We start from the raw sequence: 26,579 nt of genomic DNA on the forward strand, positions 1-26,579 counted from the left end.
TTGGAAGACAAAAGAAAAATGAGGAGGAACCCAATAGAGGGATGCTTTTGGAAGCCCTTGTCAAGAAATTCCAATGGACTCTCATATGAACATTTGAAAAGTGCCCTGTTCTGACTTTTTTCTAGCTCTCTGTCTAGAACTTGTAATGCTAATTACTCTTGCCTTTACTTCTCCTTCAGATCTCCTATTCATGATTCAAGGACTTTCTTTTTCCCTAGAGATAAGAGTTTTGCAATTTGGGAGTCTTTTAGATAGACCCACTGAAGGGGTACTCCAATTACCTCACCCTGTGTCCCTGTTCAGCATGGAAGAAGCCAGAGCGGTCTGGGTCCCGATTCCCTATCCACAAGCTGGGTAACCTCTTCAGAGGATGGTGTGGTAAGAATAGGAGGTAGGAATTGGCTAGGCAGTTAAGATAAAAAGACCCTAAAAAAAAAAGTAGCCAGTTTCTTGACTAAAACTCACAATGTCCTTGGACCTCTTATCAACATACTCCGTTCCAAAGACCAAAAATGTCAAAAATATTTGGGAGCTTGTATCTAATCCTTAAAAGATTTTAGGATTACCTCTTCAGAGGGGGAATGTTAGAGTAGCCAAACACCCCATTAAAAAATAAATCAAAGAAGAAGAAAGAGGACATGAAGTTACCAGAAAAAAAGTGATGGGGAGATATGGGAGAAGCTGGAGGGGAGAGAGTGGGCATGGATTTGATCAAAACACCTTATATGCATGCATAAAATTCTCAATAAACTATGTATTTTTTTTTAAAAAACCAAATGGTAATTATGCTTACCCTTCCCTTAGGTTACTCACCATGGTAGCTACAATCATCCACCAAGATTATCTCCTTCAACAGCTGATGGAGTGTCCAGTTGATGATGCTGGTGATGGCCCGAAGTATGATGGACACAGCTTCGTTCATGAATATGAGGACAGCACTGAGGGATGGGAGCTGGGCAGGGTATGTCTTCTGGTGACACCTGTAAGACACCATTCTTTATAACCACATTATTCTTTAATTACTTAAACATTGCTATCCACTTTTCCCCTTCAATACATATAGCATTCTGTCAATCAACAGAACTCATTAGGGAGAGAAACTTTCAGCTCTTTATTCCAGAAGAAAAAATATTTTATATATGTTCATCCAAAATTTTTCTGTTACATAGAAGTGATCATCTCTTTCTCATTCATCTTTGGTAGTTGGTTCCACTTGAATAGTCAACACATTCCCCAAGGAACTCCTGTGTCTTGTCTCCCATCCACAAATTCATTTTCTTTCCGGCAGCCTTCCTTCCATCAGTGCTTTCCACCTCCCTGTGTTCCCATCTAAGTCATCTTTGACACAATTCTCCATCTCAAAACTCCAGAGAGGAGGCAAGCCTCCTCCAAGAATTATTCTTGACATGTTCTTGATTCATAACTTGAATTTGCGGAATACTTACCAATATGTTTATCAATAAAGGAGCATTGAAGTATGGTCAATATATTTTAAAAATATACAAATCTGGGCATGGCGATACATGCCTGTAACCCTAACACTTGAGATGTAGAGACAAGAGGATGAAGAGTTCAAGGCCATCCTTGGCTCTATAGTGAGTTCCAGGTCAGCCTAGGCTACATGAGACCCTGTCTTCAAAAACCAAAGCAAAGTAATATGTGTATCCATAAACTACAAACGTTTATCTCTTTGCTGTGTGCGTTAAGAATACAGCCTGAGGACTGGGGATGGAGCTCAGGTGAAAGAGTGCTTGCCCAGCACACATGAAGCCCTAAGTGAGGCCCCTAGCACCACCTAAACCTGAACATGATTGTGTACACATATAATATCAGTACTTAGGAGGTGGAGACAGAAAGATCAGAAGTTCGAAGTCATCTTCATCCTTGGCTACATAGTGTATTTGAGGCAAGCTTAGGATACATGAGATCCTATCTCCAAAAAAATAAAAAAGCACAACGTGGTATCTATCATTCGTAACAAGTATTTAAGCATGTTAAACTGTGCCATTAATTATAGACATGTTGTACAGCAGATGTCTTGAATTTATATCCATTGAATGAGCCCTCATTATTTAAAACATGATTATTGAGAACTAATTTGTGGAGAATAAAATTCACACATTTGAAAGTATTCAATTTTTTATTTTGTCACAGTCACATCATTAACTATTAACACTAATTTTAGAAAAAAATGGTGTGTGTATGTGCACATGTGTGTATGGGTACACTCACCATGCATGCATATATGGGAGTCAAGTGTCTTCCTCCCATGTTCTCAACCCTACTTTTTTGAGACAGGGTTTCTCACTAAACTTGAAGTTCATGGATTAGGCTAGGTTGGCTAGCCTATGAGCTCCAGGGATACACCTGTCTCCACCCCCTCCCCAGCGATGGGGTTACAGCTGTGTGTACCTCACTCAGCTTTTTACATGGGTGCTGAGGATCCGAACTTGGGTCCTGAGGATCTGAGCTCGAGTCCTCAGGCTTGTGCAGCAAGCACTTTACCCCACTGAGCATCTCTCTAGCCTCTAATTGTAGAAAACTTTAATACATAAAGAAAATCTAAAGCATTACCAGTTACTCTTTCTCCCCAACCTGTTCCATACCTGACCGCTCAGCTTCAGACCTCCACTAATCAAAGTTCTGTTGTTATAGAATAACCTATTTTAGACATCTCATGTAAATGAAAACACATACTCTATATTCCACTGCACATAATGTTTTCAAGTTTCATCAGTGTTGTAATAATACCTTTCTGTTTTATAGTCAAGTAATATTGTATGGTGAAAATACAGCATATATTTATCTACTTACCAGCAAATAGATATTCAAGATATGGTTCTTGGGGCAATTATGAATAATGATTATAGGAGTATTTTTTGTCTTTTTGAGATAGGGTCTTCCTGTAGCCCCAGCTAGCCTGGAAATCGCTATGTAGACTAGGATGGCCTTGAACTCAGAGATCTGCCTGCCTCTGTCTCCTGAGAGCTGGGAGTAAAAGCATGGGCCACTATGCCTGGTGATTATAGGAACATTCTTGAACAAGCTTCTATATTAGCATGCTTTCATTTCTTTTATATAAAGTGATGTGCCACATACCTATGTTTCAGTAGATGACAGACCACATACATATCAGTGGTCCCATAATCCTGTGACATCTTAGCTGCCTTAGTTTATGTAAGGGCACTCTCCGATGTTCATAGGACAACAGAATCTTAGCTTTCTATTTCTGTGATAAAACACTGACCAAAACCAACTTAGGGAGGAAAGGGTTTATTTGGCTTGCATGTCCTGATCATAGTCCATCATTGAGGGAAGCCATGGCAGGAACTGAAGCAGGGCAGGAACCTGGAGGCAGGAACTGAAGCACAGACCACAGGCACCGTTTACTAGCTTGTTCCTCTGGCCTCTACTCAGCCTGCTTTCTATTTTTAAAATATTTTATTATTTTTATTCTATGTATGTGAATGTTTTGCCTGCATGTATGCAACTACACCACATGCATGCAATGCCCACAGAGGCCAGACAAGGGTGTCAGATCCCCTGGAACTGGAGTTACAGATGGTTGTTAGCCATCATGTGGGTGCTGGGAATCAAACCTGGGTCCGCTGGAAGAACAGCAAGTGTTCTTAACTGCTCAACCATCTCTCCAGCTCCCTCAGCCTGCTTTCTTATACAGCCCAGACCCACCTGCCCAGGGATGGCACTGCCCACAGTGGACTGGGCCCTCCCACATCACTCAACAATCAAGACACCACTTCACAGACAAGCCCACAAGCCAATCAAATAGAGGGAATTCCCCAGTTGAGGTTCCCTCTTCCCAGGTGTGTCAAGTTGACAACTGAAGCTAGCCAGCATACTTGAGGTCACATTCCTTAGAGTGCAGCTTATCATTAAGTGACATATTATCTGTAATTGGAGTCCCGAAAGCAAATGGAGAACGTGGAGGTGTGCTGGTTGTTTTTGTCAGCTTGACACAAACTAGAGACACCTGGGAAGAGGGACTCAGTTGAGAAATTACCTCCATCCGATTGGTCTGTGGGACATTTTCTTGATTGCTAACTGATGTCCTTCCCATTGTGGGTGGTGCCATCCCTGGGCAGGTAGGTTTGGGCTGTTTAAGAAATGTAGCTGAGCAAACCAGAGGAAGTAAGCCACTAAGCCGCCTTCCTCCAGGGACTCCACCTCAGTTCCTGCCTCTGCTCCTGTTTAAGTTCCTGCCATGACTTCCCTCAATAACGGACTGTGATTGGGAGATACAAGCCAAATAAACCATTTCCTCCCCAAGTTGGTTTTGGTCAGTGTTTTTATCACAGCAACAGAAGACAAACCAGGACAGGAGATGAGGGATGTGTGTAGAGACTTTAAAAGGACATTTGAAGAAATTATGGCACATGGCTTTTCTTTTCAGTCTGGCATCCTAGTTGTTGCCCCTTGGTCAGAGTGGCTTATGGTTTACACTGTTCAGAGGTCAGGCTCATGGTCTGGGTGCTAAGAGGCTTCAGTTGCTCTTTGATGGATCTTTGTGTAAGCTAAGGAATGCTGTTAAGTCTTTCCCTTGTCCTCTTCTGACTTCCTGTTGGGTCCAGCTTAGTAGCATCTGGTTTACCCAGAGATGAGTATGATCCCAGGACAGATCTTGGCTGCATCTTCCCCAGATCTTGTAAACCTCTGTGTGCTTCAGTGACATGTTGGTTACTATCCATGGAGCTACCAGCATCCTCTTAAGTGTTCTCTATCAAGAATGCCAAAGTTTCAGATGACGCCATGAGACATGGAATCCTTCATGCTGTATTCTAAATAAGGCAGGAGAACTTCTGCATCGCTGTATAGAAGCCAGGGGTGGGGACTGCAGCCCACTTGTCCTGGAGTGGCATTCTGTTCTGCAGACAGACACAAAGGACATGGAAGTAACAGGAAGGAGACAACAGCCCCTGGGCTTAGCTTTTTCATTCCAGTATGGAACTTCCACTGTGCAAGGCAGTTGGGAAGGGGCAACTAGAACCCAGCATTCTTGGCCTGCTGCATTTAGAACTGAAGTTCTACCCTTAGAGCAGGTGTGAGGTGGAGGGTGATGGTGGGTAGAGGATGATGTAGAAGTGAGGAGGAGGGTGGGATCACAGATGTTTCAATCACTTCCATGAGCCCCATGCTTGCATCTCAAGGATGAGGAAGACGTGAAATGTGCTTGTGGTTGGCCTGCCCTTCCTAGGGTGAAACTATAACCCTATGGAGGGAGATGCAGGGATCAGAAGGCCCCCTTGACCACACCTCCCTGGAGTAGAGAACTTGGCATAGAATTTCCATTCCCCAAAACTGTGGATGGAATTGAGTGAGCAAATAAATGGTGGCTCATATGCCATAGACTCCCACTGTCCATAGACTCCCATTGAGTGTTGTTGAGATTTTGAAGATCTTGACAGAATGATTCTCCCTTTGCTGTGTATCTTCAATTTCTGGAAATGTTGACCAATGTATAATTTTTCTTTAGTCAAATAATTCTTAGGCTAGGGAGAAAAGATGCTTCAACATTCTGCCATTCTGGAAGGCAACTTCAATCCACAGTTTAGATTTCTGGAGTCTCTGATTGTATTCACAATATCCAGCAGAGGAGACTTCAGAGAAGGGCTCATGTGTGTTCAAGGTTTAAAGTCCATGATGGCAGGAAAGGCCTGGCTGAGTTCATGGCAGCAGGCAGGTGTTGCTGGGCTCCTCACACCTCCACAGATCAGGAAGCAGAGAGTAGGAAATAGTGGCACTCAGCTGGCTTTCTCCTCTCCCCTATTCAGTCCTGGACCCCAGCCCATGGGCTGGTGCTTCCCACATTCAGGGCAAGTTTTAACCGGGTCAGTTAATCCTCTCTGAAAATACCCTCACAGACACACTCAAAGGAGGCTTCACTGACATCCAGGGTGTCTCACAATCCAGTCAAGAGCAATCAAAATTAACCATGACAAACCCACTTGGCACCCATAACACATCACTTTAAACTTACAAAGCAAACATCTGGGGCTGGAGAGATGGCTCAGCACTTACGAGCACTGACTGCTCTTGCAGAGAACCCAGGTTCAATTCCCAGCACCTACATAGCAGTTAATAACCATCCATCATAACTCTAGTTCCAGGGAAATCCAACACCTTCTTCTGACCTCCAAGGGCATTGCACAACACAGGTGCACTTATACACATGCAGCAATACATTCATACACTAAAATAAAAATAATAAATAAAATACTTTAAAGCCAAAAAATCAAACATCTACCTCACTGCCTCACTTTACTGGGAGGAATGATAATCTCACCAGAGCCAGGTTGTTGTAACTGCCCCCAGCAAAGTTATCTGTGTAGCTCCACCCCACTTCTCCTCACAACACAGATATCTGTAGGCATTTAGCTGCAGTATCTGATTTTCAGTAACTCTCAGGCATGGCCACAGGACAGGTGAATGAATTAACATACATTGTTTGAAGAAACTGAACTGCTCAGTGGTAGTGGCCAGAGCTGGGCTGCATAGCCCAGGAGGACCAGGCCAACAAGATGGACTTAACCATAAAGGTACTGAATGAAGCAATAAACACATATAACCAAAGCAGCATTTTTAGAGATCATTATGGTTGCCATGACTACAACAGGTTGCCATAGTTTGAGTCTTAGATACCCCTACAGAAGATGGTTCAGTGGGTAAAGTGCTTGCTGGGGAAAGATAAGGACCTGAGTTCAGATCCCTTACACTAGCACGTGTATGTAACCACAGTGCAGGAAAGGCAGAGGCAAGGGGGTCTCGGGCTTGTTGGCTTGGCCGTCTAGCCAAACAGTGAGCTCCAGGATCAGTGAGATGCAGTCTCAAAAAAATAGGGTACAGGGAGGGTGAAGAGATGGCTCGCTCCTTAAGAACACTGGCTTGAAGAGGACTCAGGTTTGGTTCCCAGCACCTACATGGTGGCTAACAACCTCCCATAACTCTAATTCCAGGGGATCCAACACCCTCTTCTCTCCTCTGAGAGTACTGCATGACACAGGTGCACTTAGACACATGCAGGCAGTATACTCATACACATAAAATAAAAATAAATAAACTGGGAGTGAAAGTGAATCTTCCATCTGCTATAGCAACAGAGTTCACTAACAGAGTAGGCTTCTCACCACATGTGGCCACTATGGTACAGGTGGGAAGGAACAAATGTCTCTGAAGACCTGGCCTAGAGAAAGAAAGCAGTGAGGAAGGAAGGCGGTTTTCCAATCTAATTTACAGTTACTTGCATGTAGTGGCCAGGTGAAGAGCTGGAGAGAGGATATGAGGTCATAATGTTCCTCAAACTCTAACATGCACACAGATCACCTGGGAGCTTGCTGGGATGCAGATTCTGATTCAGTGGGTCTGGGTGGACTCTGAGATATGGAGGTTTTGTTGCTGTTTGACTATGTGCACAGATTGTGTGTGTGTGTGTGTGTGGTGTGTGTGTATGTGTGTGTGTGTGTGTGTGTATGCATACAGGTGTACATGTGTGTCCATCTTGTAGAGGCCAGAGGTTAACAGCAGGTGTCTTCCTCAGTCACTCTCCACCTTGTTTATGGAGACAGGGCTCTCACTGAACCTGAAGCTCACTGACTCAGCTAGGCTGGCTGGCCAGCAAGCTACAAGGATCTACCTCTCCCCCACCCTCCACCGACCCCCACCCCCAGCACTGGAATTACTTTTCCATGGGTGCTGAAGACCCAAACACAGGTCCTAATGCTTATGTGGCAAACACTTAACCAACCAAATCATCTCCCTAACACCAACTTTTTGTCTTTCTGCAACAGAGTCTTACTGTGTAGCCCTGACTGGACTGGAACTCATAGACCAGGCTAACCTTGAACTTTTGGCCATCTTCCCGCCTCTGCCTCCTGAGTGCCAGGGTTATACCATGTACCAAGATCCTCAGGATGGAATTTCTACCCAGCTCTTACATCAATACTGCAAGAGGATGGCAGGACTTCAAGTCACAACTTTGTCACTTCCTCTCTGTGAGTTCTTTTGTGCTTCCAAGTTCTATCTATGCAATGGAAGCAACAGTAATAATAATAAAACTCCTCTCATGCCAGGTGTGGTACATGTGGCTATAATTCCAACACTTGTTAGGCTGAGGCAGGAGGATCAGGAGTTCAAGGTTATCCTTGGCTACATAGAGAGCTCAAGACCAGCCTGGGCTATATAAGACCCTGTCTCAAAACTAAAACAAACAAAAAACGCTTCATCTCATTAGTGTGGTTTTTAAATGTAGCAATGTACATAAAGAACTTAGAATAAAAGAAGTTCAAAAAATGTTAGTTGTTACTCTTGCTACCCCAGGGGTACTCACCCCCCCCCCGCTCTCCAATCAATGCACCTAGCAATTTGAGACCCTGAACTGCATCAGGCTACGTAGACACCCTCTATCAACAATATGTTTCTCTGCCCCTAACAAGAATCAAATTTAGATAATTTCTGTTCAAATATAGTCTCAGTGTATCCTGGTAGGAAGAATGGACAGTCTGATCTAGCCTGAACTGGTTTGGGGTGCATGCATAGTAAGGCAAAACTGTTTCCTCAACTAAACTTCTAAAGAAAATCTCTTATTTATCATCTTATGTTTGTGTATAATTAGGTGTGTAGGTGACTAAAGCCAGATGCATTATGGGAAGGAACATGTACTATAGAAAAATGATTATATGACAGGGGCTAGAGAGATGGCTCAGTGGTTAAGAGCACTGGTTACTCTTGAAGAGGACCCAGGTTCGATTCCCAGCACCCATATGGTGGCTAACAATAGTCTATAACTCAGTTCCAGGGGATCTGATGCCCTCTTCTGACCTCCGCAGGCATTGCGTAGCATGGGTGCACTTATATACATGCAGACTCATACACATAAAATAAAAATAATACATGAAATGTAGCAAAAAATGATTCTATGATAGAATCTAGCATCAAAATGGAGAACTGCCCATGCTGTAGCTCTTCGTAACCAAACTCCTCCTTCACTTGAACTTCATGAAAAAAAGCTTCACACAATAACTGAGGCCCCTAAGTCTCCTCATTCGTGTGGCTGCTGTCAGTCTTTTTTTTAACTTTTGCATGTTGGTTCTCTCCTCTCACCATGTGGGTTCCAAGATTGAACTTGATCATCATTCTTGGCAGTGGGCACCTTTACCCACCGAGCCGTCTAGCTGCCCCCTCAGTCATTCTTGACAGTGTATTCCTCTCTAATCTGTACCATTGATTCAAGTCACTTCCCAATAAAGTTATTTGGCTATTCTTGCAAATCTGTCTGAGCCTTTATTTTCACTTCTTTGGCTAAGAGGCCAAGAACCTGGAAATACCAGACCCTGCTTCCAACCTCCAAGATGCTAACAGAAGCACACAGAAGCTTAAATATTCAAGGAGAAAACAGACAGATTGCATATCATGAAAATCTAAAACAAGGCTAGGAGTGGTGGTGCACGCTTTTAATCCCAGCACTGAGAGGCAGAGGCAGGCGGGTCTCTGTGAGATTAAGACCAGCCTGGTCTACATAGTGAGTTCCAGGCCAGCTGTGGCTATAAGGAAACCCTGTTTCAAATAGCCCCAAAAAAAGTAAACCATCTGTGCCTCAGAGAAGACCACAAGAAAGCGAACAGGCAACTCACACAATAGGAGGAAACATTTGGAAATCCTATTTCTGATAGGAATTTATTTCTAGGATATGCAACGAACACTTGCACTCCAGGCATGGTGGTGTACACCTGTAATCACACCAATCTGGAAGCTGGAGGAGGACCAGGAGTTTTAGGCATACAGATGTTTCTTATATAATTCGTTCTGGTCCTCATTCCCCAAATAATTATCCTATTATTAGCTTATTTCTCACATCAAAATCATCCCTAGAGGAGCCGCTGGAGGAGGGGTGGGTATGTTTTGATGGTGCTGAAGGGAGAGATGTACCCAGTACATGCCTTGCTGGAGCAGCCTTGCAGAGCTCTGGCAAGATCCCCTTCACCCACCACATCCTCAGGGACAAGAGTTTGTAAAATTTAAAAATTGTATAGTGTGTTAACTTCCCACGGGGCAGCAAGCTCCTGAGATGATCAGTTTATAAAAAGGAAAGTCATGTTAGAGCTCACAGTTTCAGAGGTCTAGCCCATGATTGGCTGACCCCTTTGCTTTGGACCTGTGGTGAGGCAGCACACCACGGTGGAGTACTCAGTGGAGGAAGCCACTCACTTCATGGAGAAGGGATGCTAAGAAGATACTGGCCAGGCTCCAAATGTCCCCTTCAAAGGGCAGCCCCACGTTCCCGGGGCTTCAAACTAAGCCCTACCTTTTTAAGGTCCCATGCTCTTCTTATGATGCCAGGGATGGAGACCAAGCCTCCGACCCTGAGTCTTAACACTTACGATGCAAACTGTAGCAGACAGAAAGATGATTTCAAGGCAATGAAGATGGAAAGCCACGCCCAGATTTTTAAGGATTGGCTGAAATGTATTCACACCACCCCCATCTTTTCATTTACAAAACGAAGTATGAAATTGGCTATAAAGCAACGAAAGCATGTGAACACACACTCAAGAGGGGGAAAGGTGACATCTGCAGCTTTTGGGGGGCCACGAAAGCCAGGCTGGTAGTGCCTAAGAAGCAGGACTCCAGGAGAGAGAAACTGTTCCCGCACTCCCAGCTCTTCGAGCTTTGGGGGAAGAAGCCTACGACCTTGTCCCTGAGGTTCGGTTACAACGTGTTCCTCAGCCACTTGCCCTACAACCGCAGCATCCCGGGCATGCTACAAGCCAAGTGGGGTGGACCAGACCTGGCTTCCAGGGACCTCAGTGTGGTTTGAGGGTGAGCTTTGGGAGCCATGAAAGTCAATGGGTGGAAAGAGGGGCGGGAAGTGAGGTGGACTGGAGACTGGGAAGAGAATGAGCCGAATTCTTGCTTTGCTTAGTTTAGTTTTGTTCTGAGATAAGGTCTCCCTAAGGTAGTCCAGCCTGGCCTCGAGCGAGGAATTCTCTTGCTTTAGCCTCTTGAGTACTAGATTACCGAGTGCCCCACCACCAGGCCTAGTTGAGTTTTTGTTTTTAATTCATTTCATGGTGGCTATCAGAGAAGCTAACCAGCTTATCCAAATATTGCTAAACCCTTGGAAAGCAGGAAGAGATCCTGGAGAATTCTCGGACATTGGGTCTAACCATCCTCTCCCAGAGGAGCCAAGTGAGGACTTGTACCGGCCTCACCTCCAGGGACTCTGCTTCCTGTTCTGAGCTTTCCCTGGTCCTCTGCTTGGATTCTTATTCTCACTAAATCTAGTATGAAGACTTCCCTTGCTTGCCCCCAGGTTCCCTTTACACTGCTTTATCGCTTTCTGCCTCTCCCACTTTTCTTCCATAACTAAAACACTAACTAACTAACTAACTGACTGACTACCTACCTAACTAACTAACTAACTAACTAACTAACTAACTAACTAACTAACTTGGGCTGGAGAGATGGCTCAGTAGTTAAGAGCACTGGCTGATCTTGTAGAGGACATGGGTTTGGTTCCTAGCACCCACATGGTGGTTAATGATAGTCTGCAATTCCAGTTCCAGGGGCTCCAACACCCCCTCTTCTGACCTCCAAGGACATTGCATATATAGGTGCACTTACATGCACACAGGCAAAACACTCATACACATAAAAGAAAAATAAATTAGTAAAATTTCAGCTTTTGGATTTTTTTTTGAGACAGGGTCTTCTGTAGCTCAGGTTGGCCTCAGACTAACTGTGTAGCATAGGATGACCTTGAGCTGATAGTCTTATTTTAGCCTCCTATGTGCTGGAATTCCAGGTGTGTGTCATCATGCCCAGATACAGCTTTGTAGATAGATGTTTTACAGTTCATTCATTTAATTGTGCTTATTATAATTAATTAATTGAAACATCACTATCCCAAGCTGACCTTGAACTTTTGCCTTGCTTGTGCTGGTATTACAGGTGTGAGCTGCTATGCCCAGCAATGGTTTTTTGTGTATTCAAAGTTGTACATAATCCATACAATTTTAAGACATTTTTCATCGGTTCATTAGCAGCCTCTGTGCATTTACTCACAGTTTAGGCAGTCTCAGTTCCTTGAGGATTTTCCTATTCTTGATCTTAGTATGAAATAAGGTAACGTGGGGTCTTTCACAACCATCAGTTTTCATTTTTCAGAGCATATCCAAGAGCTGTCCATGTAATAGCATGCGTCCATACTTTGTTTTTACTGATACCTCACATTTTGCTTATCTGTTCATTAGTTGGTGACTATTATTTTCACTTTGGGGGCTACTTGTGAAGAATGCCATCATGGGGATTTGTGTACAAGGTTTTTTTTATGAAGTAGATTTGGGGTTTGATAGATATTCTAAATACTTTATTTGTTATTTTTATTTTATGTGTGTGAATGTATTTCCTGCATGTATGTAAGTACACCCATGAAGGTCAGAAGAGTACGTCAGACCCCCTGGAACTGGAGTTACAGATGGTTGTGAGTCTCTATGTGGGTGCTGGGAGCTGAATCTGGGTCCTCTGCAAGAGCAGCCACTGCTTTTAACCACTGAGCAGCCATCTTTGTAGCCCTCAGATATTTTAATATGTAATCAGAAGAGTTAAGAGAAAGAGAGGCACTTGGGAGAAAGTCAGACACACCCAAGTGTTAGATAAATTATCCAGGGAATAGGCACAGAAAACACAGGAGGACTCTGGCAAAGCAAAGTTTATTGGGAGGGTCATGGAGGGTCACAGGGGGCTGGCGTTCAGTTCTGGAGTGAAAGCAACCAGCAGCCTGCAGACTTCTGGGGAAGTTCTTATAGGGGAGTTGGGGAATGCAGAAGGTGGCAAAAATAATCTTTATAGTTTCTGGGGAAGCAGGGGTCTGTATATTGTGAAACTTATCAGGGGGAAGCAACTTGAGCTAAGACAGCTCTGGTGGCCATGGGGTCTTCGGTCATGGGTACAGGGGCCTGTTTTTCTGTCTGCGGATGGTCAGCATAACTGTTGACTCAGCTCCTGCCTTCCATGGGGCCCTGCAAAACTTGTCCTGAGGGGGCTTGCAAAATTATGAGGCCTTGCTACTCTGGGGGAAGGGTCGTTACAGGCCTGTACTCTATCACCAAGAACATAGGCTTCTTGAAGAATTGTTTCGTGTACACATTGTTCGGTGTGAGACTGTTCATTTTGTGTATCCAAGCAGTAGAATTGTAGGGTCATATAATAACTTTAAATTTAACCTTTCAAGGAACTGACAGGCTGTTTTCCAAAGTGACTGCATAATATTAGTTTATATTCTGTCCAGCAGGATGGGAGTAGTTTTTGTTGATGTTTGTTTCGTTTCCTTTTATTTTTGAGGATGGATCTATATAACCCAGGCCTCAAACCCTTTGAATTCTTCATCCTCCTGTCTCAGCCTCCAAGTGCTGGAATTACGGGGATACACCGCCATGCCTGGCAAAACCCAGGTCCCCCTCCCTTGCCCCACCCCCCCAGTGGCCTTGTGAATGAGTGCAAGCAAGCAGTAAGCATGCTACCACTGACTCACAACCCGGCTCTAAGAGTCTTGACTTTGCCACATAATCTCCAACACATGCTATTATTATTTGTGGTTTGGATTAGCTATCCTATTGAGTGTAATATGAAATCTCTCTGTAGTTTTGATTTAAATTTAAATTTCATTGAAGCCTAATGATGTTGAACATCTTTTCATGTGTTTAATAGTCGTTTGCATGTTTTCTTTGGAGAAGTGTCTTTTTGGATATGTTCTTTTAATTATCAAATTCTTCCTTCTCTCCCCCTCCCCTCCCCCTCTCCCTCTTCCTCTCCCCCTTCCCTTCCCTTCCTTCTTCCCTCCCTCCTTCTTTTACTCCCTCCCTCCTCCCTCCCTTTTTTTTTTTTTTGAGACAGCATCTTACTGTGTAGCCCAAACTGGCCTAAAACTCATGGTCCTCCTCCTCCAGCTTCCAGATTGGTGTGATTACAGGTGTGCACCACCATGCCTGGAGTGCAAGTGTTCGTTGCATATCCTAGAAATAAATTCCTATCAGAAATAGGATTTCCAAATGTTTCCTCCTATTGTGTTAGTTGCCTGTTTGCTTTCTTGTGGTCTTCTCTGAGGCACAGATGGTTTATTTTTTTTTTTTTTTTTTTTTGACAGGGTTTCCTTATAGCCACAGCTGGCCTGGAACTCACTATGTAGACCAGGCTGGTCTTAATATCACCGAGACCCGCCTGCCTCTGCCTCTCAGTGCTGGGATTAAAAGCGTGCACCACCACTCCTAGCCTTGTTTTAGATTTTCATGATATGCAATCTGTTTGTTTTCTCCTTGAATATTTAAGCTTCTGTATGCTTCTGTTAGCATCTTGGAGGCTGGAAGCAGGGTCTGGTATTTCCAGGTTCTTGGCCTCTTAGCCAAAGAAGTGAAAATAAGGGCTCAGACAGATTTGCAAGAATAGCCAAATAACTTTATTGGGAAGTGACTTGAATCAATGGTACAGATTAGAGAGGAATACACTGTCAAGAATGACTGAGGGGGCAGCTAGACGGCTCGGTGGGTAAAGGTGCCCACTGCCAAGAATGATGATCAAGTTCAATCTTGGAACCCACATGGTGAGAGGAGAGAACCAACTCCCTCAAGTTGTCTTCTGACCTCCACCTGAGTTCCATGACATGCATGCACTCGCCCCCCACGTACATGCATGTAAACTTAATAAAACATGCAAAAGTTAAAAAAAAGACTGACAGCAGCCACACGAATGAGGAGACTTAGGGGCCTCAGTTATTGTGTGAAGCTTTTTTTCATGAAGTTCAAGTGAAGGAGGAGTTTGGTTACGAAGAGCTACAGCATGGGCAGTTCTCCAATTTGATGCTAGATTCTATCATAGAATCATTTTTTGCTACATTTTATGTATTATTTTTATTTTGTGTGTATGAGTCTGCATGTATATAAGTGCACCCATGCTACGCAATGCCTGCGGAGGTCAGAAGAGGGCATCAGATCCCCTGGAACTGAGTTATAGACTATTGTTAGCCACCATATGGGTGCTGGGAATCGAACCTGGGTCCTCTTCAAGAGTAACCAGTGCTCTTAACCACTGAGCCATCTCTCTAGCCCCTGTCATATAATCATTTTTCTATAGTACATGTTCCTTCCCATAATGCATCTGACTTTAGTCACCTACACACCTAATTATACACAAACATAAGATGATAAATAAGGGTAAGTGCACCCATTTTGTGCAATGCCTGCCGAGGACAGAAGAGACTGTCCCTGGACAGAAGAGATCCCCTGGAACGGCATTACGGACAGTTGTTAGCTTCCATGTGGGTGCTGGGATTCGAACTGAGTCTTCTGCAAGAATAGCCAGTGTTCCAAACCACTGAGTCATCTCTCCAGCCCCTTAAAAAAATTTATTATTTTTATTTTATGTGTATGCATTTATCACTTGCATGTAGGTAAGTGCACTGTGTCGTGCAATGCTCTCAGAAGACAGAAGAGGCCGTCAGATCCCCTGGAACTGGAGTTACAGGCAGTTGTTAGTTGCCATGTGGGTGGTGGGATTCAAACCCAGGTCTTCTGCAAGAACAGTCAGTGTTCTTAACCACTGAGCTTTCGCTCCAGCCCCTCTGGTGGGGCTTTAAGAATCCCAAGGGAGGTTTTGGCCAACTTGTTTAGAGTCACAGTCCCTCCGTCAATAGAGACAAGAGTCATTCTATTTGCTTTTGCTCTGTATGGCCTATGATTTGTGTAAATATACTTATTGACCTATGTTTCACATAGGGAAACCTGGACGCAATTAGCAATGAGTGTAATGAATAATTGAACATATTTTTATACTAATTAGAGAAAACACTATGTGGGGTAAGTGAGCATCTGTGGTCCAGTACCAGGGCACAGAAGACTTTTTCCCCCTTGAGACAGGGTTTCATGTAGCACAGGCTAGCTTCAAATTCCCTATTCAGCTGAAGATGATCTTGAACTCCTTATGTAGCTGCAGATGATTTTTAATCCTCCTACTTCCAATCCTGAGGACTAGGATTATAGATGTATACTACCATGCTGATTTACAAAGTGTTGCGGATGGAACTAAGGGCTCTGTGCATACTACACAAATACTCTGCAATATCCTCAGGTCCCAGAAGACATTTAGCTGTCCATCTTAGAGGATAATCTCCATACCAGAGCATTGTAAAGAAAATAAATGTGGAAGTACCAAGGAAAGAAGGAGAAGAAGAGGTCATTACAAAGAGGGAAAGAGAAGCCAGCGAGATCCCTTTCCAGTGTGCTATGTTCTGGCCGAAGAATGTGTCTGCACATTATGGCTGCAGAGGCTGAAACAGCAGGATGAGCCGGGTTGGGTGGGAAAGTCTTGGTGTAGTCGGGGTGCTCTGCTGAGGAGTGACGGTGGTGCTAGGGCCATAGTCCAAGGCTCAGATTCTGTTTAGTGAAGCCGCACTGGGCGCACTATGCTAACATACCACAGCCAAGGATATTCGGGCTTCATCCATTTCTTTGTTCTGTCGCTCTTCCCAATATCCCTGTCTGCTGTCTTTTCCTCTCCTTCCTGCTCTCACCCACCCATCTACTTACTTTCTGTGTGCAGAAAGAAATGATGGTAAACAGGACATTCATGGAACCAATCCTTAAGAGCCTTGCTTTCCAGAGAACTGGATTACAGCAAAACAGGATGAGTCTGAGGAGGGTGGTGAAGAGACTCTGGGTATTTGATGTCTCCTTTCTCCTTTTATAAAAAATATATATTTTTTAAAATTTTATGAGTATGAGTGTATTGCCTGCATGTAAGTGCACCCATGTCATGCAGTGCCCTCAGAGGTCAGAAGAGGGTGTTAGATTCTCCTGGAACTGGTTGTTAACCATCATGTGGGTGCTGAGAATCGAGCCCAGGTCCTCTGCAAGAGCACCCAGTGCTCTTAACCATTGAGCCAACTCTCCAGGCCCTTTCTCCCTTTTCCTGCTTCCTGTCTCATCCTCCTTTCCCTTCCTGTCTCCAAGGAAACAGATTCGCTCTCCTGGGACTCTCTCACCTTTTTTTCTTTTTTTCTCTCCCCATCTCTTTCCTTTTCCTCCCCTTCCTCCTTCTCTCGTCCTCCCCCCATTTACCCTTCTTTCCTTTCATCTCCTCCTCTCTTGCTTTCTCCCCTCCCGCCCCCAGCTTCTTCCCTTTTCATTAATTTATTCTCATTCTCTTCTTTACCCTGAACCTTCATAATGCCCATGTCTCATCCTATTTATTCATTGGCAGGGTCTCATGTAGCCCAGAACGACCTCAAATTTGCTGTGTAGTCTATGATGACCTTGAACCCTTTGAACCTACTGCCTCCACCTCCCAAGTGCTGGGATCATAGGCACGTGCTACCACACCTGGTTTTCATGTCTCTCTCAGCTTGAGAGACGCTTTTACTGGACTCAGTAGTATGCACCTATAATCTCAGTTCTAGGGATGCTATGGCAGGAAGGTTTCAAGTTGTAAGATCAAGTGGGGGGGAAAAAGGACATTTTCTTTAACTCTAGCTTAACACCCAAGGGCTAGCATCCCTAATCCCTGTTTACAAATTCAAGATTCCTTTAAGAGGTCAATCACTTGACTTCTGTGATGGCTAATCCTGGGTGTCAACTTGATTGGATCTGAGATTAACTGAAATGAAAGAGATCTTCTTGACTGGATCATCTAAACCGGAAGACACACCCTAAATGTGGGCGTTACCTTCTGATGGCAGCTGGTATAAAACACCAAGGCAGAGGAGGCCACGGGGCTTTTTGCAGCTTGCCTTCTCTCTCGCTGGTGAGTTTGTCTTGCTGCTGTAGACTGAAGACTAGCTGATCTTTTGGAATTTGTCAGGCCTTCAGCACCAGATTGGGACTACAGCCTTGTTAACTGAGTGACTACGGATTCTCAGCCTCCCCAGTGTGGTGCACCCATTGTTGGACTACTCGGACTCTATCCTGTGAGCTAAGCTGATAAATCTCTATACATATTCATTCTACTGGTTCTGTTTCTTTGGAGAACCTGACTAATACAACTTCCTAAAGTCAAATGCTGAGGCACTGAGCAAGTCGGAGAAGTGAGGCTTTCCTGGGGAGTCAGAGTCAAAAACCATTCCAGGACGTGTTGAAACCTTACTCTGAACTTTCATTTTATTTATTTGTATTTTCTGTGTATTATGGGTGTTTTACTTATATGTAAATGCAATGCCCACAGAGGCCTGAAGAGCCAGTCAGATCCCCCAGAACCACAGTTAGGATAGTTGTCAGTCACCATATGGGTACTAGATACTGAATCCAGGTTCTCTACAAGAGCAGCCAGTGCTCTTAACTGCTGCTGAGCAGCCAGCCCCAATGACTCTGAACTTTAAAAGAACAAGCTAAACTTGGGTACATATCACCCAGGCATGGTGGCACATACTATAATCTCAGCACTCAGGAGGCTGAGGCAGGAAGATGGCAATTTCCAAGCCGGCCTGGGCTGCATAGTGATTTCCAGGCCAGCCTGGGCTATAAAGTAAGATCTTGTCTCAGAAATAGGACAGGGGTGCATATCACTTTCTGGATACAGTTCACAGGCCTGTAAGGCTGGGCAGGCAGTTCTTCCCATCCCATAATTATTATCACTTGCCCAAAGTCACACAACCAAACATCCGTATCAGGATTGGCTCTTTGGCCCTTTAACAAAGCCTCTGTACAGCCATGACAGCTTCCTGAAGTGGAAGAGAGACTTTTGCGTCAAACAGCCCTCTCTCGGCTCAGGTGCCACACCCAGGTCAAGGGGACAGGACTCTACCTAGCTATCGCTGAGCCTCTCAGGGCTTCCATGCTTCTTTGTAGCCCAGGCTGGCCCTGCAACTCACAGTGATCCTCTTTGTCCAACTCTCCAACTGCTGGATTACAAGGCACAAGCTATCAAGACCCATTCCTCTTGGGGCTTGCTCTCTGATCTTGCCTTCTGGCCTGTATATTTGCAGATGAACTCATATGTGTACACACAAGCATAGACATGCACACACATCCTGCACTTTCCCCCAACTCTGCTCTAATTCCCACTTCCACCCCCTTCATTCGGTAAGCCTACCTCCAACAGGAGGCTGGTGAATGCTTAAATAACAGAGATGAAGATGCAGCCTTTCCCTCACTTTCTCTCCGTGCCCTTTTTTCCTGCATGTCCCCATGTACTCTCAGGCCTGCACGCCCCAAGATTTCCCTTTCCACGGAGTACGGTACTTACTTGGATGGTGCACATCCTTCTCCAGGTGTGAGAGTCTCTGGACAGAGGCTCCGTGCCACTCTGACTCAGGCAAGCGCAGGCCCTTGAAGAGGTGGCCAACAATCAAATTGCACACGGTCCCCTCTGTATAAAACACCAGCAGGATATGAGCAGCCACAGCCAGAGTGAGCACAGAGCAGAGAACCTTGAGGCAGCTTTTCCTTCTTCAGAGCAGCGCCTTGAATCTGTGGATCCCTGCAGACAAAGCCCACCACTAGGCTGGGTCTCAGGTGGGCAGTGGTCGCACAGGTGGCACCCTGACTGCTGAGCCAGATGTTCTCTGGCTGGGAAAGCTGCCACAGTCTGGCTTGCGTCTGAAGAGTGTCAAGTGTGGTCAGTGGGCCAGGGAAGCTACTCAAAAACCGTTAAATCACCTGGACACACCTGGTGCCACTTCAGAAGCCAGGGATGTGTTGGTGGCTCCGGAAGCTACCTCAGCCTGCCTGGGGGAGAGCCCTTCTTCCATCAGCTTTGGGGATTTTGAGGAATTTTGTTTACGGGAGAGGATCTCACTCTAATTAGCCAGGCTGGCCTCAAACTCACAGCAAACCTTCTGCGTCAGCCTCCCAAGTATAAGTACTTACAGGCATAGCCACCACACCTAGTTAATGTTTTGCTTTTAATGTTCTCTCTTACTGACAAAAGCACCTCTCAGGAACGTATGAGAGCTGGTCCTCTGAGGATCCACAACGGGAAGATGAGGAAGGAAGTCATCAGCGCTCATACCATGTACCTTTTTTCTTACTTAACTCTTCAGGACTATACACACAGTAGGTGTGCAACAAACACTGGTTCAACTAACTTAAGGAGAGGCTTCCCTACTGGATCCCAGAGTGGCTCCTGGAAGCAGGTGCAGTGAGCCAGAGCTGGCCCTGGGGTGAGCCTCAGGGAATGACTCTGCTTCACTGAGCTCTGTCCTCTGTCTGACTCTGGATTCTGGAGCTCTCCCTTGCTCCAGTTTCTTTTAAACTCTGTTGCCTCCATACCCCACACTTCCCATATGTTTTAGACAAATCACCCAATTATCATTATCAATTAAATATTAAAAATTTTCCCCAAAGCCTAAAGTTTTAAGTTCTCGATCTAGGTACTGGAGGGATGGCTCAGGAGTTAAGAGCACTTGCTGTTCTTAAAGAGGACCTGAGTTCAGTTCCCAGCACCCACATGGTGAACAACAACCATCCTTAACTCCAGTTACAGGGGATCCGACACCCTCTTCTCGCCTCCATGGGCACTGCATGCACTTTATACATGCAGGCAAAACACTCATACACATAAAATAAAAATAAAACATTTCCAGCTTCCATAGTCATAGCTTTCCCCGGCCTGAATCCTTGAATTACTTTCCAGGTCCCCCAAACAGCATCTGCAGACAAGCATGAGGCAGACACTGGACTGACAGAGAAATGTGGCTGTGGGGAATGCAGTTAGAAAGAAAAGCAACCAAGTGGAAAGTCATAACTTTGTTTTTTTGTCAATTGCCCCAGGTTCCCACTTACAAGTTCCAGTGAAAAAATATGATCCCTTCCATTTCCTGGAGGGATTGAGGTAGCTATATTGGCCTCTTGCTCCTATCCACCAATGGCAATGAAAACCCCGAACTGCCAGGCCTGGTGGCACAAGCCTGTAATCTTAGCCACTCTGGAGGTTGAAGCAGGAGGACCACAAGTTCAAGACCAGCCTAGGCTGCAGAGTAAATTCAAGACCAGTCTGTACAACTTAGTGCAACTCTGTTATAAAATAAGAAACAAGCCGGGCGTGGTGGCATACGCCTTTAGTCTCAGCACTCGGGAGGCAGAGGCAGGTGGATGGCTGTGAGTTCAAGACCAGCCTGGTCTGCATAGTGAGTTCAGGTCAGCTGAGACTACAGGGAGACCCTGTCTCAAAAAAAAAAAAAAAAAAAAAAAAAAAAAAAAAAAAAAAAAAAAAGGGGGGGGGGTGACCCAGAAGTAAACCAAAACACAAAAACGACTTTCGCTACCAAGCAAAAAAAAAAAAAAAAAAAAGAAAAAAAAAAAAAGGGCCCTTTTTTCAAAAAAAAAAAAAAAAAAAAAAAAAAAGACAAAGTAAGAAATAAACAAAGGCTGGGGATGTGACTCAGAGTTACATCAAGTAACTAAAGAGTACTTGCCTAGCATGCCTGAAGCCTTAAGTTCAACCCCTACTATCACAGCACAAGCAAAACCAAAAGCAAACAAAAACCCTCGACATTATATATAAAAGAATCAGGGGGACTGAAAGATAAAAGAGAGCAGACTAACTAGAGGTGTATAAGTTTATTCTTATCCATGAGTATCCAATATATTAAACAAACTTTTAAAAATCACTGGATAAGCCTTAACAGCAGAGTGAACAAGACAGAGGAAAAGAAATCAGTTATGAAAATAGAAATTGCCCAGTCCAAAAGAGAGAGAAAATATATTGGAAAAATAATAACAAAGCCCCCAGAGGTCTGTGAGATCGTAATGAAATATGTAATATTTGTATAATTGGGGTTTTAGAAGGAAAGGGAAAAGGGTGTGGGCTAAACCAGAATTTTAAGGAGCTAAAGCTGAAAATCCCCCAAAGTTGGCAAAACACAGAAGTCTATAGATTTAAGGCATTTGAATGAATCCTAAATAGGCTAAACTGAAAGAAATCCCTGTCCAGAAACATCATAATCCACTTTCTGAAAACTAGAGAAAAAGACTAATGCTTGAAAGTAGCAAAAGGCTGGGGGTGTGGTTTACTGGTGGAGCACTTGTCTAGCACCTGAGTTCATCCTCAGCACAAAAGGACAAGAGGAAGAGAAGGAGGTGGAGGGGGTATGTTCTCTGGTGTTTGTCTCGACTGTTATGGGGGTAACCAGTTGCTCTCTAGAGCCTCAAATTAATTTCCACAAATGAAAACTAATATCTGGTACTGCGTTCCCAGTTTAAAATGCATGGTTGATGAAGCTTTAGAGCCGGGGGCGAACTTACTACTTTTGTGTGTATGTCAGACAGAGTGTCATTATGTAGCTCTGACAGGCCTGGAACTTACTCTATAGACCACGGCTGATCTTGAAGTCACAGAGATCTGCCTGTCTCTGCTGGGATTAAAGGTTATCTACCACCATGTCCATCCTGAATTTACAACTTTTATTTAGCTAAACTGTCATGGCAGCAAGCTGCCTTCCAAATATTTGTGTTTATAGTCATAGACAAATTCTGCTCTCAGTCTTAATCAGTTGTGAATGCAAAGAGGCGTGGCTACTGGAGGTACTGAGAACAAACGAGTGCTTAGCCCTAAGTACTCAGCCCTAAGCAGGACATTTATACCACCCCTTCCAAAGAAGAGAGGGCAGAAGGAATGTAAGACCAGTAGACTGGGATAAGGGCTGTGAAATGCTGTTTCCTCCACTAATGCAGCTGTGCTTCTATAGCACCTGTGCCTGCCTGCAATGGGCCTACACAAGACTGGGCTTATTAGGGCTGGAGAGATGGCTGGTTGCTCTTGCAGAAGACCTGGGTTTGAATCTTAGCACCCACATGGCAGCTAACAACTGTCTGTAACTCCAGTTCCAGGGGAATCTGATGCCCTCTTCTGATCTCCTGGGGCTCTGTATGACACAGGCACACTTACACACATGCAAACAATACACATAAAACTAAAAAATATTTTTAATTAATTAATTAAAATAAATGTGTTTGATAGAGTGAAAACTGTCTGATGTGGCTCTCAAAGTATTCCAGATGAGATATTTCGGGCAGTTATACACAGGATGGGTAGAGGAACTTACAATGAGGCTTTTACTTGTTCCTTGAACTGGCAAATTGAAGTAGCCAATGGCCGGTGATAAAATATTCATATATAGTTTGTGAAGTATCTTTTTCTTTATTTTTTTATTTTACTTTATTTTATTTTATTTTATTTTATTTTTTGAGACAGAGTCTCACTTTGTAACCCCATCTGACCTGGAATTTGCTATGTGAATATGTGGACCATCTCAGGCTGGCTTTCACCCCACAGAGATCCACCTGCCTCTGCTTCCCAAGTGAAGCCTGGGACTAAAAGCATGTGCCACCATGCCTGGCCCTCATGAAGTATCTTGGTTGTTGGAATCTACAGGTGATAAAATGGCACAGAAATGTGTACACACAAGTACCTGTGTTAGTGTTATGGTAATAAAAGTATACTCACTGGGCCAGCAAGATGGTTCAGCCAGTAAGGACACTTGCCACCAGGCTTACAACCTGAGTTCAATCCCCAGAAAGCACACCGAGGAAGGACAGAACCAACTCCTGCAAGTTGTTCTCTGACTTTCACACATATACCAGGGTACACTTGGAGCACCCCCCCCCGCCACCATAGATATATTCATTAGAGGAAGCAGGAAACAGGGAAGAGGGTAGACAGAACTGTGATGCACTATTTTTGCATATTTTCATGATCACATAAATCTCTCCAAATTAAAATTATTTTAGAAAGCATGATCCCTTCTCTCCACAAACTGATCATGGAGAAAATACTAATTCCTAAAATTATAAATTCTTCATTAAACACACACACAAAAAAAGGCTGGAAAGATGGATCAGCAGTTAAGAGCACTGACTGCTCTAGTAGAGGAGCCAGGTTTGATTCCCAGCACCCACATGGAGGCTACGAACCGTCCTTAACTCCGGTTCCAGGGGAATCTGACGCCCTCTTCTGATCTCTGTGGCATTGCACGACACATGTGCACTCACATACATGCAGGAAATGCACTCATACACATAAAATAAAAATAATAAATAAAATATTTTTTTAAAAACACACAAAAATAAGCTGGTTACTCTGGAGGTGGTGGGTACTGGCTAGCTGAGGGATGGAGGTATAGAGAATATCATTCATTATATGGTATTTTAAATTTTGTATCATTTGTGCATAAATTATTATTATAAAAATAAAATATATATTAAAATGGCTCTATAAACTGTGTCACGGCTTCTGAAATAAGAAAGTTTATCAAGCTAAAATAAGACCAGCACTTGTTCTGTTCTTTTTTTATATATAATTTTATTTATTTATTTATATTTTATGTGTATGAGTGTTATGCCTACATATGAGTTAAGTGCATTTATGTCATGCAGGGCCCATGGAGGTCAGAAGGTATAAGATCCCCTGGAACTGGAGTTAGGGTCTGTTGTTTGCTGCCATCTGGGTGCTGAGATTCGAACCCAGGTCTTCTGCAAGAACAACCAGCGCTCTTAACTGCTGAGCCATCTCTCCCATCCCTCTTTTCTTGGGTTCTTTTGAAATAGGATCTCCTGTAGCTAAGGATGACCGTGAATTCCTGACTCTCCTATTTCCAACTCCCAAGTGTTGGGATTACAGATGCGGGTCACCGTACCCAGCACAAATGCTTCTTTTTTCTCTGAAGTTCTTGTATCCGTTCTTGTCCACAAAGAGAGTGGTGAAATGGCTCAGGAAAGGGATGTGTGGGTGGCTTTCTGGTGCTCCAATTCTCAGTCACTTGAGTGTCTTGGTAAAAATGCAGGTTTCCAGGTGCTTTCTGAAGATTCTAATTTTGTAGGTCTAGTATGGAACCCAGACATTTGCATATTAACAAATGCACCATCGACATCCCTTCCCAAACTGAGCTCACGAATCCATATAGGTTTTCATCAGTCGGTATGCTTACCATCCTCTAGGGGGCGCCAACATGAACCAAGGGCTACAAAGGGGCAAGAGAGACCACCATTCTGTCTGAGTGTGTGGCATCTTGAAAGACTGCCAGGTTTCAGTCCTTCCAGCAAAAAGAATGTGTGTAAGGAAAGTTACAGGGGCAAGAGAATACACACATCATTTTAATGAAAGCCCAGGAAGGTCAGAATGCCGAGATGGGAACTGGAATAAAAACAAAAATTGAGAAGGTCTTCTCACGTTGTTTTAATTTATAAGAGCATAATCATCATCGTCATCACCACCACCATCATCATCATCAACCCTATATGTCACAACCTCAGGAAAATGATTAAATAATGTACAGTGCATGGTACCGTAAGTTATATTGGCTCCACTCCACAGAAGACTAGACTACTATGGCACTAAGAAGCAACCACTGGAGAAAGTGTAGATTGTAGTGTAAGAGATTCCATTGCTCACTAGCCAGGGAAACTGAGGCAAGTTAGCTCACCTCTCTAAACTTCCTTTTCATATCAGCAAAATGACGGTTTATGATACTGTCCAGAGCTGGGGGAGTAGCTCAGTGGTAGGGTGCTTCCCTGGCATACACAAGGCCCTCAGCACCACAATAAATAAACAAATAAGCTAGGCATGATGGATCTTACTTATGATCCCAGCACTCAAGAACTCAAGAGGCTGAAGTAATAGGAAACCAAGCTGTACTATGTCTCAAAAAAAAAAAAAATAAATAACAAAGTCAACACTCTCCTTTGCAGGGTACTTATAAAATGGGGAATAGGCTTGTAAAGTGTACAGCATGTTCAATAAACATGAGATATCATCATCACTGTAGTTTTTATTTTTTAAAAAAAGAAATTTTGGCCAGGCATGGTAGCGCATGCCTTTCATCCCAGCACTCAGGAGGCAAAGGCAGGTGGATCTCTGAGTTCGAGGCCAGCCTGGTCTACATAGTGAGTTCCAGGCCCGCTGGGGCTACAGGGAGACCTTGTCTCAAAAAGACCAAAAAAAATGAAAGAAAAGAAATTTTAGCCTGGGGGTGTGGTGGCACACACCTTTAATCCCAGCACTCAGTTGCAGAGGCAAGAGGATCTCTGTGAGATCAAGGCCAGCCTGGTCTACCTAGCAAAGCCCAGGGCAGCTGGGGCTACAAGGAGACCACAGTATTTTTTAAATACTGTGTTAAGGTCTTTTAAAGGATTCCAGGCTTATGCAAGATCTCCTTCAGCATTTCTAAAAGCCCCGGGAGAGGCCTCAGAACTAGCCCAGGTAGGCTCTGTGGAGCATCTCAGAGTCTCCCTCCTCACACACCTCTATGTGACGGGGGAGGGTCAGTCCACCAAGCACTGCAGCCTCTCAGCACAGCATACTTTGTCTTGTGGAAGACCCAGGCCCTGGTGATTCTGAGGCTGTACTCAAGGGTTCTTAGGTTTTTGTCTTTTAAGACAGTGTCTCAGCTAGCTGAGGCTATCCTTGAATTCATTATATAATAAGACCTCAGCTCCTGAGCCTCCTGTTTACACTTTCCTAGTGCTGGCAATAGAGGTGTGTGCCATCATACCCAGCTCTGCAACTTGTGTAGTTTTTTATTTGGTTTGGTTGTGGGGTTTTCATTTTTGCTTTTTCTGTTTGTTTGTTTCAGATTGTGTCTCACAGCT

At 44.1% G+C, this 26,579-nt stretch overlaps 1 protein-coding gene across 1 annotated transcript in view; it reads right to left on the reverse strand.

The window, feature by feature from the left end:
* The window catches only part of Galnt8 (polypeptide N-acetylgalactosaminyltransferase 8), a 43,304-nt gene extending 23,560 nt beyond the window's left edge, over positions 1-19,744 (reverse strand). The window contains 4 exon segments of the mRNA XM_008825512.1: positions 814-980; positions 3,861-3,909; positions 19,240-19,439; positions 19,653-19,744. Coding sequence (XP_008823734.1) covers positions 814-980; positions 3,861-3,909; positions 19,240-19,439; positions 19,653-19,744 — 508 coding nt within the window.
* Between the last annotated feature and the right edge of the window lie 6,835 nt (positions 19,745-26,579).

Source organism: Nannospalax galili, unplaced genomic scaffold, assembly GCF_000622305.1.
Source record: "Nannospalax galili isolate Female #2095 unplaced genomic scaffold, S.galili_v1.0 scaffold589, whole genome shotgun sequence".
NCBI classification, from domain to species: Eukaryota; Metazoa; Chordata; class Mammalia; order Rodentia; family Spalacidae; genus Nannospalax; species Nannospalax galili.